The sequence below is a fragment of the Sitophilus oryzae genome, unplaced genomic scaffold (genome assembly GCF_002938485.1).
Source record: "Sitophilus oryzae breed Bouriz unplaced genomic scaffold, Soryzae_2.0 scaffold_186_pilon_pilon, whole genome shotgun sequence".
Classification (NCBI taxonomy): Eukaryota; Metazoa; Arthropoda; class Insecta; order Coleoptera; family Curculionidae; genus Sitophilus; species Sitophilus oryzae.
The window spans coordinates 107,796-124,104 of NW_022146579.1; the positions used below are offsets into that span (position 1 = coordinate 107,796).

The following is a 16,309-nucleotide window of genomic DNA, read 5'->3' on the forward strand; positions in this document are numbered from 1 at the left end:
ACACTGCGATTATTACTAATTTTTGGTATAAATAATTTATTTGTTATATCAAAATACTTTATCAAGTGTGTTTGAGAATTTGAGCTTACCTTTGTAACTCTTGTTTTTGTGGTTTTGGTAAAAGGATGATATTTTATTTGTAAAGTTACTTGCTTTTTACAAAAGCAGGTTATTTTGCATATTAAAGTCGATCCCGATCGAGTTTGCCTCGAAGTTTGCAGTAGAATTTAGAAGTAAAATTCTAGTTTAGAGTGCTACAGATTTCATCACCAATTTTTGACTTTAACCATTGCTTTAGTATTTTAGAAACTATATTATTTTCTTGGGTATAATCAGTTTCCAAAATATGTAGAGTGGTATCTTCTGAAAGACTTCCACAACTAAAGGATTTTGTCAAAGCACCTTTAGATTCCAGATATTTTTCAGTATTAGCTTTAGATGTACTTGAGGTTAGAAATATAGATATTTTTCAGTATTAGCTTTAGATGCAAATGGGCTAGAAATTATGCAATCAGCTTCCCGGCCGTCGTCGCCACGTGCGTCTAATCCAGCGTTGCCAGATGTCCAACAAAATACCTGTTTAATACCAGTTTAAAACCAAATAGAACCAGTTTATTATCAAATAATACCAGTTTATTACCGAATAATACCAAATTAGTACCAAAAAATACCAGTATTACCAAGTGCTTGTACAATAAATACTACCAGCGGTTTGCCCCTCGGCATTAGCGGACCTGATAATTTAAATATTTATTATTATTTTTTTTAATTTTGCTTTACTCTAAATTTACTTTTTTCTGTGCCAATAGAAATATTTTTTTTTAGAAAAACACATTTTATTAAACGTCTAAAAAATATGCTATAATTGTTAAAAAATTGAATAGTTTCCCTTTAGTTGACTGACTACGCAATAAAATTAACAGCGAGAAATGTGTGACAATTGCGTCTAAAAAGGCTAGGAAGCAATTTTAAATAAAGTAGCGGTCCAGAATTTGCATAATATCGTGTTACAGTAGAACAATACCGTATAATACAATGCCTTTGTTGAACCAGGCCTCGTCTATTTAGTAGTTAGAATGGGCACTAATGTGGCTGTTTAAGATTTAACAAGTAAATCTAAATAGACTCTGAAAGAAGCGGGATTTACTCTTAAGCGATGCTAAAAATAGCCTCACAATTGCTATAGTTACTTTAAAAAAATATTACAAATTAAGGAAATGAAACTATAATGTTCTTATTTCAATATTTGAATAATTCCGTCGGTTTATATACAGGGTGAGTCTTAAATAAGTCCAAGTATTTTTAGGAGTAGTATATTTCAATTAGAGAAACACTATTATAAGTTCTTTTTATGAAAAAAAAATACAAATTTGTAATTTTTTAATTTTTTTTTTGAAATTTTCTTAGTTTTTAGTTAAAAACATAATTTCTTGAGATAGAAAATGCCACTCTGAATAGAATGGCATATCATATGTCAACATTTGACATTTTCGCATAATACGAGCCCTAACAACTATATGTTGGGACAAGGTCATATTTTGGAATTATTGCCCTGGTTTTTCAAAATAACTGAAAAATATATGTTTAATTTTTTAAATATAAACATAGCCATATATCCTAAACAACTTGACAATATTTTTATGAATTTGTAAATCAATCCATATTTACAGTAGCGGATTTTGTTCATAAAAGGACAAATTTGCTGACAACTAAATGTTGGGACAAGTATTTTTAAATAATTAATATCATCATAGCTATAAACATCATCTTTGCTATAAACGTCACAAATGTCGCAAACTGTTTACTTCAGCATTGACAGCTTCTTAGTGACTCGATACTTTGAGTAGTGAAATTTACTGTAAGCAATTTTATTTTTTTTAATTTTCAATTTTGTTAATTTAATTCAAAGTAATGGTCCGTGGAAAAGCTACAAATCAAAAACTACGCGAAATTATCATTTGTCAATACAGTACGGGAAAAACAATTCGAAAAATTTCTGATGATTTAAGTATTCCAAAAACCACGGTCTTTAATATAATAAAAAAAAATACGGCGAATCTGCCAATTTAGACGTTAGAGGTAAAAGTTCGGGAAGGCCAAAAGTTGTATCTCAGAGAGATTTACGAAATTTAGTGAAAATTTGCGCAAGTCTGCGAGAAGAAGTACTCTTCGCGAAGTAACAGTTAAATGGAATACTGTAACTGGTTTAAATATATCAAGAGAATATTGCCAAAAATATATCCATAAATGCGGTCTGGGGTTTTACAAGGTAAACTTTATTTTGTGTGGATAATCAATTACCTGAAGATTATTGATACAAATTCTTATTTAGGCCAAAGAAAAACCGCTACTGACAGAAATTCATACGAAAAATCGCTACAATTGGGCAAAATCTAAATTATCGTGGACACAAAATGATTGGAATAAGGTCATATTTAGCGATGAGTCTAAATTTGATGTTTGCGTTGGAGATCATCGAAAACGAATAATACGAAATAAAGCAGAAGCCTTTCATAAAGATTGCTTAAAGAGGGTTGTTAAATTTCCTAATGGGATTATGGTTTGGGGTTGCATGTCAGCAAGAGGTTTGAGCAAATTGAATTTTATAGATGGCACTGTTAACGCCCAAAAATATCAACATATACTTGAGACCTCACTTTTTCCTAGTGCTCAAGAATTATTTCCAAACGAAGACTATATTTTCCAATAAGATGGAGCATCGTGCCATTCAGCAAAATCAACTAAAAATTGGTTCGGTAATAATAATATAAAAGTTCTATCCCATCCTGCAAGTAGTCCGGACCTCAATGTTGTAGAAACTGTGTGACATAAAATTAAGCAATATTTAAGAAACCACCCTCAACGAACAATTTTTGATTTGCGGACAAAACTGCAGGAAATTCGGGATAATTTTTCTCCTCAAATGTGCCAATCTTTGGTAAATACAATGCCATTAAGAGTTCAGACAGTTGTTAAGGCGAAAGGTGATGTAACTCCGTATTAAACAAATTTCTTGTTGTGCTGTCCCAATATATAGTTGTCAGCAAATTTGGCTTGATTTTGGCAAAATAAGCTATTATCTAAAGTGATTTGTTTGCAAAGTTATAAAAATATAGTAAAATTATCTAGATCATATTGTAATGTTTGAATTTAGAATAATAAACAAAATAAATTGAGTCGTTTTAACAAATTACTATTTTTATTGCAAAAAAAGACCTTGTCCCAACATATAGTTGTTAGGGCTCGTATGGTTTATTTTAAATTGTAACATGCAGTTCATAACGATAATTTGACTCGAAATACCAAGTGTGTAGTATTAAATTATTTGTAAGAAAGTGCTTTTTCCAAATATGCTAACAAGCCACCCTCGTTCCATATGAAAAAATTGAGATATGATTAAAAATACGATTGGGGCATCTTTTAACCGGCCAGGACAAGACACTAAAAACATTAGACGATCAAATCTAATTTTCCAAGGCTCCTTGATTAAAAATTAGTGTTTTTAACACAGCCATGGCACATAGATTGAAATTGAATGAAATTTAAAATATAATTTGTTCTTGAGCGAATATGTCAAAAGTTGACATATTATATGTCATTCGATTCAGAGTGTCATTTTCTATCTAATAAAGTAAAAAAATACCGAGGGTGCAGTTTAAAAATCAAAAGTTGTAGTCATTTTCGGTGAAACAGGAAGTGGCAGAAAACAAATGAATACGGCAATCAATCCTAATTTATGTCATATACTAACATACCAAATTTCTTTTTTTTTGTGAAAAAATAAAAAAGTTATAGGGGTGAGCCACTTCCGAGACGCACCCTGTATAGGATTTGAAGTTGAACTTTAACCTTCAATAACTTTCAAACAAGTCGGTTACATGAAAAATCATATCAGACCTTTTTTGAAGACCGTTCAATTTACTACAAGAATATGTATTGATTTTTACAAAACGCTAATTTGTTAGAACGCAATAAAATTAAAATAAAATTGTTTCCCCATGTTATTTAAATGGGAAACAGAATAATACATATAACTTAATATTAATATTTAAGGCTCAAACTTTAACAGATTTTTTTTCAGCATCCTGAATGAACTGGTATGGTAACTAAAAAAATATATACTTTTTTTGGTGCACCCTATTGCACAGTATACAAGCACATTTTTAGTCACACTGAGACCCTCTTAAATTGTCTTGATAAAACATTTTTGAGACAATATTTTAATTTAACGAAAATACGTTTTTTAAGAGGTCTTAAAACCAGAATGGCTTTTTAATATGCTAAATTATTGGAATAAGTCTGAAATATGCTCGAAAAATATTTTTGGACCCAATAAAGTTCATGTCAGATTTTAATAAAACATATTAAAAAAATACTTTCCATATATTAACTCATTTGTATTTTATTATTAAAACTCATTCTCGTGGTATATTGTGAATAAAAAAATATTATATAAAACATTTTTAATAAACGTAAAGTAATTTACACTGGAAATGGGGAGTATATAGTTATTTAATTTTAAAATTGCATCTATTAAAAATATCAGTCAGCACAGTACAGTAAGTCAAGTCCTCTATTATATTTGAATTTTCTCTTTATATCTCACCTTGATTATTCGGGAAACACAAACAAAAATTATTGTCAAAACAATTCTAGTAATCTCTAAACTATCTTTCCCATCTCACAGCACATCCTTAATCATTGCCTCTTATACATTATTAAAGCCCTCATATTATTTTACCTCAACTTTCCTAATAAATTTCCTAATAAACTCGTAACCTTCCATCCCTACATCCCTTAGAACTCTCTGAATAATGTTACATACATTGTTCCTCAGTTATAGCACGGCAAATAAATTTATATCTACAGATCATTCCAAATAAACTTTAGTCACGTGATTAAGCATGACCGGCACAGCGTTGCCCACTTTTATATATTTTCTTTTATCAAAGTATTTTAGGAACCAAAAATAAATTAATTATAAATATATAAACATATATTATTTACATCAACAAAACTCACCTTCTTAACAGCACTTAAGGGACATAAAGGGCCATTACTACTGCTTTCCAGTTCAAAATATTCTAATAAAGTGCGGTGGGTTTTTTACGGCTATAAAGTTATCTTGTACACTTCGCACTAAGAGAAGTTCTAAAAAGAACAATATTCGACTGCAAGCTCTGCTAGTAAACATTCTTAAGCTTAAAGTATTATTTGCCACTATTTATTTAAACCAAAAACTCGTAATACAAAACAAAAGTGTCAAAACGAATGACAGTATCAGGAAATAAATAAATAAATGCGGCAATTTGACATTTTTTACACCAGAGCTACCACCTGAATCCCTAGCGCAAAATTTAAATCCCAGTTAGTCAGCCCAGCGTCGAATATATCCATGGTTGGCAACAATGAATTTAAAAATCGCGCCCTCGATTACGTAACTAAAAGTTTAATTGATATCAACTATATTAGCTACTGTTAATTAATTTTCTACTAATTCGAACACGTGCCATCGTCGGTCGCTTTTACCATTACCGTGTTCATCAACTTCTCGCTGACTCTGTTTCAATTTCGTAATGAGAGTGCGTTATATGTGTCCGGTTGCTGAGTGTAAATATTAATGTTTGCCCCGTGCATTATATTCCGAAATTTCAGGAATTGAACGCCAACCAGTTTAGTAAATTAAATACTATTAGGTATTATGTGCGATTTAACTGCTGCAATTAAGTTAATCAATCAAATTCTATTTAAATTAATGTATTTAAGTTACATATCTCGGTATTATTTGTTTCTCAATTTACACTGATCGGTACGAAATACAGTCATTTTAAAGTGTGTTATATTTTGTTTGAGTGGGCCGATTTTGAATATTTTATAAGCAATTTATATTATTTGACTTTTTAGCTTCTTTTATAAGTGGAAAAGCAAAATCTTATATTGGTGAATTTTTTAAACACTCTGTGGAATGGTTTACCGAAGTTAGGGATTTATAAAGGAGATGCACGGTTAGGGATTTTTCCCCAACGTGCATCACGTGTGCAAAAGTTGATTGCTGGTAACCTCCTAAAATTCCTAAAACAAATCATCTCTGTAATGCGTATAATAAATACTTATATAAAATCGAATAAGAAAAATATCTGTATTTATACTCACCATATGTCCTTTCTTCTGCTTTTTTAATTATAGTACTATAAAAACTTGAAGAATGCTTTAATAAAAAAACTGCAGAACAAAATCCAAACAATAAAGTAAGGTTATATTCTCATATTTGACAGAATATCAAATAAATTACGGAAAATTTTCAAGCAAAAAACGAAATCTTTGTAAATGTGAACCACATCTGTTTCTTAAAAGTTTCGAAAAAATGTGACACCAATATATTTACTGTTATAGCTTATGTAGGGAAACCATATTTTGGTAAAATGTTTCGAAACAAAAAGCCATTTATGTGACGAAACACATGTATCAAAAATGTGACGAAATTGTTTTGTAATGTTTCTCAGCAGAGATTTTGTTTCGATTTCGTGTCTAAAACTGCTACTTGGGATATTTGTCTAGTACAGCACCTCAATAGAGCTCTTTGTATTCGGCTATAAACTGTAGGTCCCCAGTACTTGTGAATACTGATGGCCATACATCAAAAGTATCTACATGCGAGAGCCAATGCTCTGTATAGAGCATGACACTGAAAGAAGAAGATTTATAAAAATATGCGAACTAATTCTGTTTTACTTTGTTACAGGTCTCCTCCGATCAAATTGAAAAACTCCCACCCACTTCCTACCTTATCGACGATGATTCCTACCTGATCAACAACACCATCATCCACGTCCGTCTCAAACTCAACCAGGACATCAACATCAACGGCCCCAACGAAATATCGTGCGTCTCGTCTACCGACGGTATCGGCTTGTCCATGGCGCCATCTCTACGCACCGTGCACAAGTTCTCTATATTCGACCAGAACCAGATCGTCAACAATCAGAAATTCAGCTGGGCCGAGTCGATCTCCTCGACGAATCATCAGAATCGCTACTTGACGCTGTTTTTCGTGGCGTTCGTCTACAGGATCCTCAATTACGTCAGGTTGCAGTAAGGATTCTAGCAAGAAAATTGAGTTTGGAGTGATCGCAATTGTGGTATATGTGAATACGAATGTATAAAGTCAATAGACCGTCAGATGTTGCGGTGTTATAAGTGAATATTTCAATTATATTTTACTGTTAGTACAAATATGTGAGTAAAAATTCCTTGAAGTGAATCTGTTAATGCCTGTTCCGTATTTCATTCTCATTAAATTTGTTTATACCCAAATACACGGTCCTGCAAAGTGCGTCGGCTATTTACAGTTGTCACCGGATCGTCTATACAGGGTGAGTCTTGGAAAAGTGCAAATATTTTCAGGGCTGGTAGATCTCGATAAAAGCAACAAATTTTCTCTATGCCGTTTTTCAAATAAGTAAAAAATAACCCAATTATTCAAGTTTGAAAATTAAAAAAAAATATACATTTATGTAAAAAAAATTGAGAGCCACCGATTTTTTTTTTTTTTTCGTCCTTTTTAGTGCCGTAACCAAGGAAATATCAGAGATTAAGAAAAAAAATTATACCGGGAAAAAATGTGCGGTAAACAGGCAGTTCTAAAAAGTTTTCTAAAATATACAGGAAAATTTAAAAGAAAATTGAGAATTTTAAAAAAAATTTTGCAAAAAAAATCATAGACGTATTCCTGGGGTCGAAATATATCATCACTAAAAATATCTGCACTTATTTAAGACTGACCGTTTATAAGAGGAGAAACGGTTTGATATAAAAACGCATTCTCGATAAAAGTTTTAGCTCTTTCTAAAGGTGCGTATTCATTATCCGAACGAATGAACGAACGAATGTTCGCTAGTGGTATTGACGGGGACCGTACGATAGAACCGCACGAGAAGTCCGGACGCGAACGCCTTTGATGTACCTACTCGAAACGGATGGTCGAGCGAACGAACGAACGAACGGCCGCATACGTTCGGTCCCCGTCTACATATACCGCACTTTCATTCGTTCGTTCGTTCGGATAATGAATACGCACCTTAAAATGGTTAATTCCGTTTATAAACACACTGGCAAAAAAAAACGGCCACTAAAAACTAGTCCCAATTTCAAAGTTGGATTTCTCGCGAATCGCTCATTAGATTTTGATGATTTTTTTTTTAAATTGTGAATTAATTCCTTCTTAACGGATGCTCCGCCAGAATTTTCTATTCCGAATTTATTTTGAGCATATACAGGGCACAACAATAAGACGAAGTTTTTTGCCCGAACTTTGTAACACCTTGTAGGGTGCAGCAGCTGTAGTAGCCACAAAACATCCCCCTTTAGAACTTTTTCTTTAATAACCATAAACGGGAGTAAAAGACCAACCGCCCGAACAAACACTAGAGGCGCCACCGGTCATCAAATGGCTAAAAATTGCGAAAATTTAGTAATCTAATTTTGACACAAGGGGTCGCGCTTAACTTTTTTAATTTTAATTCAATATTCATTGTTTTCAAACTATATTATTAGACTGTGTTGTGTTTTGTAAATGTATAAATATTTTCTTAATATAAAGTTGCATTATATAAATTTAAATTATATTACATACGTATTTAAAATTCAAATTTATGACATATGTATATGTCAGTTGCCGTTTGCCCTCTAAAATATCATCTTGATAACAAAAAGTTATTGTCGGAAATAGTTAAAATCATCTTAAAATATTAAAATTTACAAATTATAATTAGATATTTTATATTATTTCAAAAACAAAAAAGGAATGGTAAAGCGTAATGTTGATACGCAGGTGCAAAACAAAAAGTACCGTTATATTTTTCAGTTTTCGTTGTCAGCCGCGGAACTTTCAGTGATTTTAGTGTTGTCGAATATTTTTATTTGTGAAATAGAAATATTGCGTTTGGATTGCAAAAGTAAAAGTGGAAGTTTTATTGCAATGTAAGTAAGCGTTTGTCCATTATATATTTCACTTTTTTCATACCTACTAAAAATATACATAGTATATTGAAATTTTGTAAGTCGCTTTATTTAAAAATAAAAACAAGCTTGTAATCCTGTAAATGACATAATTTTTATGTAATATATTCCATTTAAATGTAATATATTACTTTACAATTAAAAAAATATAAATTTAAAAAATAATATAAAAATATAATATACAGGCATTAATTAAAATTTTTAGTATGCGAACAAACACGAGAGGCGCTTTATTATTTACTTTCATTTCTTAACATGACAGACGAAGTTCTAAAGAGGGATGTTTTGTGGCAGTAGCTATTCTTAAATCAAATCACATCGTAGCCTCATCTTTTGTGAGCATTTTGTTTTTTTAATCAAGACATTACCTCTGCTTGTATTTGGTTTTAAAACGAACGTCTCGGAAAAATGCTTCGCAGGCAGAATGTTTAATCTATAAATAATCAAGGCGACATAGACGAACATTTGCAATCTCACAACAACGGTTGTCAAATTAAAAAATGCCATTATCTGTGACGGATGTTGCTCGTAATTGAGGATGGCCGAAGTCAACGTTATGTGTCCGATATCCTGGGTATACCTCGAACAACAGTCCAGGATGCCTGGAATATGGAAACAGGAAGTGGCCGTGAAACTTTTAGTGGCCGGTTTTTGTTGCTGGTGAATGTATTTTTCAATTTTTTTTGTTAAAAATATTTTTTATAAAAAAATAAAAAGTTTGAAAATATGATAAATTGCTTTTTTAAAACCTTGAAATTAGTAGTCCCAATAAGCGTAAAAGCTTGTTTCCCTAATATCAATGCAACATCCAGAACATCAAAATAAGTGGTAGTGGAGAGAAATATAAAAACATATTTAATAATGTTGAACATACACACAGAAATGAAATATTTTTCTACGTAACACGGAAGTCATCTTTTTAAAATTAATTTTCATATTTTATACCTACTTCCTTTTGCTTATGATGAAATACGGAACACGCAATTATACACGGTAAAAGCACGGCTGCATTTTGCTGTCTCTCGATTATTCTCAAGTTTTTTCGCAAAATATGTACTTACTATTAATTAGGAAGTGTTAATTAACTAACACATCATATCACGGTATCCTACTTAGAACACATTTAGACCAAAAGTTTTATATGTGATAAATGTGTATAATTTTTCTGTTTTTTTATACGTGTATAACAAGACTGAATGTTTTAGTTTATCGAGGTTGATTTTGTTGTTAGATATTTTATGGTTAGATTGGTGCCAAATGTTATGTTTTTACAGTAAAAGTATGATAAAAATGTTATATGATCAAGCGGGCTCTGATAATTGACATTTAAAAAATCTAATTCAATTCTCTATAAATTTGGTTTATTTATGGTTATCATCCAAAGCAGGCTAGATCATAAAGCATTTTAGTTTTGTATTGTTTATCATTGATGTCATCCATTAAGTACTGAGCCCAAATATTTACGGAATACTATACTACATTACATACAACTATACTATACAGGGTATCCCAGAAATAAGTGCAAAATTTTGGGTGGTAGATCTCGATAAAAGAAACATATTTTCTCTTTATCGTTTTTCAAAAAAGTCCCAAATAACGGAGTTATTTTACTTTGAAAATTTCCAAAAAAAATTATTTTTTGCTTAAAATTTGAGAACCATTGGATCTTTTCTGGATTTTCTTTCTTGTAAATTTAATCTAGTACGTATGTTGCCATATTATCAAGAAATGATATTTTTTAACTAAAAACTAAAAAAAAATTCAAAAAACTTTTCAAAAAATTTTGAATTTTCAATTTTTTTTTTCGCGAAAAAAACCTTATAGGCGTGTTTTTGGGGTTGAACTATACTATCAGTTAAAATATTTGCGCTTATTTCTGGGATACCCTGTATAGAATGTTTTAAAAAATATGTGCCATCTCTCGTAAAGATATTTCTCACGTAAAAATAAGATTTATTTCTTATATGAACATAGAGCCCGATTCTGCCTTATTTCGTAGCTACAGGGTGTTAAAGTCTTCATTTTTTTCGATTTATTATAATTTTCTTTTAGATTCGAATGATATTTTGAGGGTAAAATATGTATTACATATTTTAGTATCAAATGAGTGTCGACAGATTTACCAGTGACGTACATAAGGCTTTAATCCTGTACAAAACAAAGCGAAATCAGACCTATGTTGATATAAGACATAAATCTTATTTTTACGTGAGGAATCTCCCCATGAGAGATGGCACATATTTGTAAAAAGATCCTGTATTTCTTTTAAATAAATGCTTTAACACTAATTTGGACAAGAAAAAACTGATTTATTTATTTGACTAGAACTTATGGATGACATCGCATATAAACCTATATCCAGTTTATAAGAATATGCGTCTCAGACACTATCAAGTTATGTGAGACCAAAATATTTCTTTCCTAAAATACAAAAAAAGCATATTTCTTCTTTCTTTTATATATAAAAAGATAAAATAAAAGGATTCGCTCGTTCGGTAATCAAGAGAGAAGAAAGATCCGCAACCATAAAAATAAAAGAAAATTCTAATCATAAATTCTTTTGAGAAAGGCGGTAATGAAGTGGAAAAATACAACATTTTTTTAAGAGCAAAAAAAATCTCTCACTATTCTTTTCTTTCTGGTGCCGTTATCCGGTGAAAAGAATTCTATTACTTGGGTATGCGCCCAAATTACAGAGTAGGTTATAAGGACTATTTATACGAATTGCATTGGATAAAATGTAGCTTTCATTTTCTAAAGATGCGTCGGAGGATGCATTCACTGGCACTGGAATGAATTTTTCATCGTATAAAATAAATTTAATATACGAGAAAATTGTGTATTTTAGTTTCTTATTCAGGTTAATTAAATAGAAAGTAAATAGGATTTACAATATTTTTATTTTCGTAAGAATCGTACAGGGTGTCCATTTTGGTCTGTTTTATGAGGTTTCTTTTTTAAGAGTAGAGATACAAAGTTGCGGTTTTCACAACACTCTACTAAAAAATGCCCTTTGTATCTTAGTTATCTTGTAATTAACTTTTTTTACATAAGGGCACTGATCTATCAATATAAAATATTTTCAAAAATTCTAATATGATTTTTTTTATCTGCTGTTTATTTATATCTTGAAATACGTTTGGTAAGAACTGGATATAGGTTTGTTACTGTAAAATAGATTTTAAAATAGTTATCCTATTTTTGTTATGAACTTGAATTGAAATTAACAGAAATTAAACTCCCGAAGATGTTTTAAACGATGTAAATAGCTCAGACGTGTATGTATATACTTCAACTACTGTTGGCAATAATACCGAGACTACAATATTCCAAGTAGTTATTTTATGTAAATGTAGATTGTAAACTATTTTGATATGTATAACGAACTTAATGGCCCATAGCAGAAATAACGGCCCTTTTCTGCACTATTGTGGATATATGTTTTGAAGGGAGCGGCTAAACGCGTATTGGAATGCCTATTACGAGAGGTTTTGACTCTTTTTTGTAGGGGTTACATTGGCACAATGTTAGGCGTATGATATTATATTACTTATAATAATATATAATCATAAATAAATATGGTTAAGAGGCAGATAATAACTTTTTTACTAGCTTTAAATCAAATTTTAATTTTGATTTAAAGCTTCATTTAGAGCATCGAGTAACAATTAGTGGTAATAATAAATTTCAATTAGTAGAAAAAGTTAACAAACTTTTATCTTTTGCCACTAACTATACTTCAAAATTTGCGAATAATGTCATTTTGACTTTTGATTATTATTATCCGTCAAGAGAAATTATGGTTAGAAATAAAAAATGTATTGTTTTATAAGTTAATTATTAAGCTTTCTCTATGGATAAAACTGATGACCGCAAGCTAGAATATTCTATTAATTTTAATTGTATGTTTAGACATTGTGAATGATCGTAAATTTTTGAGTATAAAGTACAATTGAAACCACTAATTTATTCCACTAATTTAGGAGTTTTGGATAAAGCTTCACTGTATTGTTTTTATTTTGTCATGGATTGATTACAGTTGAGAGTTGGAACCTTTGGTGTTACACAGCAAAATAAAAACACTAAATCACCACAATACACCAAAACACTGTTACTTTTACACTGGACGCGCGTTTCGCTAACCATGTTAGCATCACCAGCAGATGATTATAAACTTGATTATAATCATCTGCTGATGATGCTAACATGGTTAGCGAAACGCGCGTCCAGTGTAAATGTAAAAGTGTTTTGGTGTATTGTGGTGATTTAGTGTTTTTATTTTGTTCATGGATTGACATTAATAATACAATTTCGTTCAGTTTTGTTGTTATTCAGAATTACCCTGAGAGATACGAATATTGAGTAATGTGTTTTGAGTCGTTACTGTGGCCTGGGAAATTTGATTGTCATTCTCGATATTTTATACGTGTATAAAAAAATTACACTTCTATTTTTACTGTAAAATAGACAATGTTGGTAGCAGAAAACAGAGTAGGTATAAACAATCAGCTAAGTCTTATTATATTCAAAACTGAAGAGTTTTTGTTAGTTTAGCAGGTCCCCACCCGCAGGTACTAAGGTCTCTGGTTTCGAGGCTCGAAGTTTGAAGGTTTGGTGCAAATATTTTTAAACTATGAGTTAATCTATTCTTTAGTTTTGATTGCTCACTTGTTTGCTATATTCGCCCAGTCACGGTCGAAAAATATTAGTACACTCAACAAGGTCCCTGTTGTCACACTGGACCAAAAACATCGGCACGAATGGACAGTAAACGATTGTATTTTGATTATTTTTAAACCGAAATTATTCACAGCATAAATCGATTCCATTAAGTACATACGCATGTTATATAATTTAATTCTCAAATAAAATAAATAAGAAAAAGCTTTAGAATAGAATATTACAACAGGAAAATAAACTATATGCTTTAGTTTGCACTAGTTAAATAATGAGAAAACATTTACTTTACCTTTCAATAACAGTCCTTGTCACAATGACCAAGACTTTTACAAACCAAAATAACATCAATGCGTCTCTATAGGTAGTCTCAAAGCTATTATCTAACACCTATCATCTCTGTTCCTTGTCTGACTTCTCTCTCTTTAGTTTGTGAATAATAATTTAAAACCAATAACCAGTTATGTATACAGAGTGTCTTAAAACTGAATTATTTTTTTTTAAATAGGCGAGTAATCTCAAACCGAGTCTCAAACTTGTTTATTTTTTCAGATAAAAAAAACAAATTTGGTATGTTGGTATACAGGGTGGTGACAATTTCGATGCTCAACATTGGCATCTCAGAAACTACGAGAGTTACGAATTCGGTTAAGTGGGACAAAAGTTGCGTAATTAGAACTTTGACAAACACCTATGAAGAAAACGTATCCTGGACCGGTATCCTGGTTAGTTTCGGATTTATGTCAAAAAAATGAAAATAATACGTTTACTTTAAATGACAATATCTTCAGAACTATTGTATCTATTGCAACGTAAGTTGGTAGTTTTATATTTTTGACCTCTACCAATCAAATACCGTTTTCAGAAAATTTCTAAACCTTCTAGATTTCGCAAAACAACAGTCAAGTTTTTGCTTTCTTATAGCCACCATTTTGAATTTTTATTGTATTAGATAGAGCAAAAAATAATCTATACGGTGGTATCTAGTTATTATTCATTATTATCTAAATTCACTAAAAAATAGATTTTTTTTTAAAAAATTGGCTCCAAAGATCAAGTCTGCCTTGGAAATCCAATTGACACTTTATATGACAGCAAGTTATTTTTTTGTTTATTCTATCAAATGTCAAATCTGACGCACAAAAATTGTATATTAGAGTCAATACAGAACCTAAAATGTTATTGTCAAAAACACATTCACAGAATATTTGTACGCAACATTGTAACATTGTAATCTCTTGATCACCAGCATGTAAAAAATGTAAATTTGGTACACATTTTAATTTAAAGTTGTGATATTTATGTTTTTTTGATAATTTTCCCTACATAAGAATCACTTATACAACACTCGCGACTTATTTTACGGCTAGAAGTATCCGGATTAATTTCAGTCTGAGCTGGCACATTAATATGATTAAGCCTTTTAAAATATTACTCTCGTGTTTATAAAGCTAGCAGCAACTGCTAAATTTCTCGAAATCCTTGCGAAAATAGTACGATGAGGCGTGTCCTTTCAGGATACTATGTTCTATAACTTGCGCATGCCATATCGGAATTTCTATTATTTTTTAAGTAAACATCATACATATCTCGTGTTTCCTCACTTGTAAACATATTGTTGACTGTTAATACACTTTACACTATCTACTATAAATTTTTGTGTCTAGATTTGACACTTAATAGAGTAAACAAAAATTAGCTTGCTGTCATATAAAGTGTCAATTAGATTTCCAAGGCAGACTTCATCTTTTGAGCGAATTTTTAAAAAATCTATTTTTTTAATGAATTTACATAATAATGAATAACAATTAGATACCACCGTATAGATTATTTTTTGCTCTATCTAATAGGATAAAAATTCAAAATGTCGGCCATAAGAAAACAAAAACTTGACTGTTGTTGTGCGAAATCTAAAAGGCTTAGAAATTTTCTGAAAACGGAATTTAATTGGCCGAGGTCAAAAATATAAAACTACCAACTTACGTTCCAATGGATACAATAGTCCTGAAGATATTGTCATTTAATATAAACGTATTATTTTAATTTTTCTGACATAAATCCTAAACTAATCAAGATACCGGGGTTTTCTTCATAGATGTTTATCAGACTTCTAATTACGCAACTTTTGTCACATTTAACCGAATTCGTATCTCTCGTAGTTTCTAAGATGCCAATGTTGTGCATCGAAATTGTCACCACCCTATACAACATAAATCAGAATTGATTGACGTATTCAATTAGATTCTTGCTTCTCCGGAAATTACTTCAACTGATTTTTAAATCGTACCTACCATATTTTTTTTAATAGACGTAGAAATTTTTTATAGACAGAGAAAGATAATTTTTAATACAGATAGAAAATGACAATAATATACAATGTAATGCAAAAAATGCTAATAAAAATATAAAAAGTTTGACATATGATATGTCATTCTATTCAAAATATAATTTTCTATCAAATAAAGTAAAAAAATCAAAAGTACCATTTAAAACTCAAATATTGTAGTCATTTCCGGTGAAACAGGAAGTGAACGAAAGTAATTGAATACATCAATCCATCCTGATTTATGTCATATACTAAGATACTAAATGTCGTTTCTTTTATCTGAAAAAA

The 16,309-nt window shown here is 30.7% G+C and overlaps 1 protein-coding gene across 1 annotated transcript in view; it reads left to right on the plus strand.

Annotated features, from left to right (window-relative positions):
• Nucleotides 1-7,410, plus strand: part of LOC115883339 — a 98,766-nt gene extending 91,356 nt beyond the window's left edge. Inside the window, exon 4 of the mRNA XM_030901692.1 lies at nt 6,743-7,410. Coding sequence (XP_030757552.1) covers nt 6,743-7,096 — 354 coding nt within the window. The 3' untranslated portion in view covers nt 7,097-7,410. The remainder of the gene's footprint in view (nt 1-6,742) is intronic.
• The last annotated feature ends 8,899 nt before the right edge of the window (nt 7,411-16,309 follow it).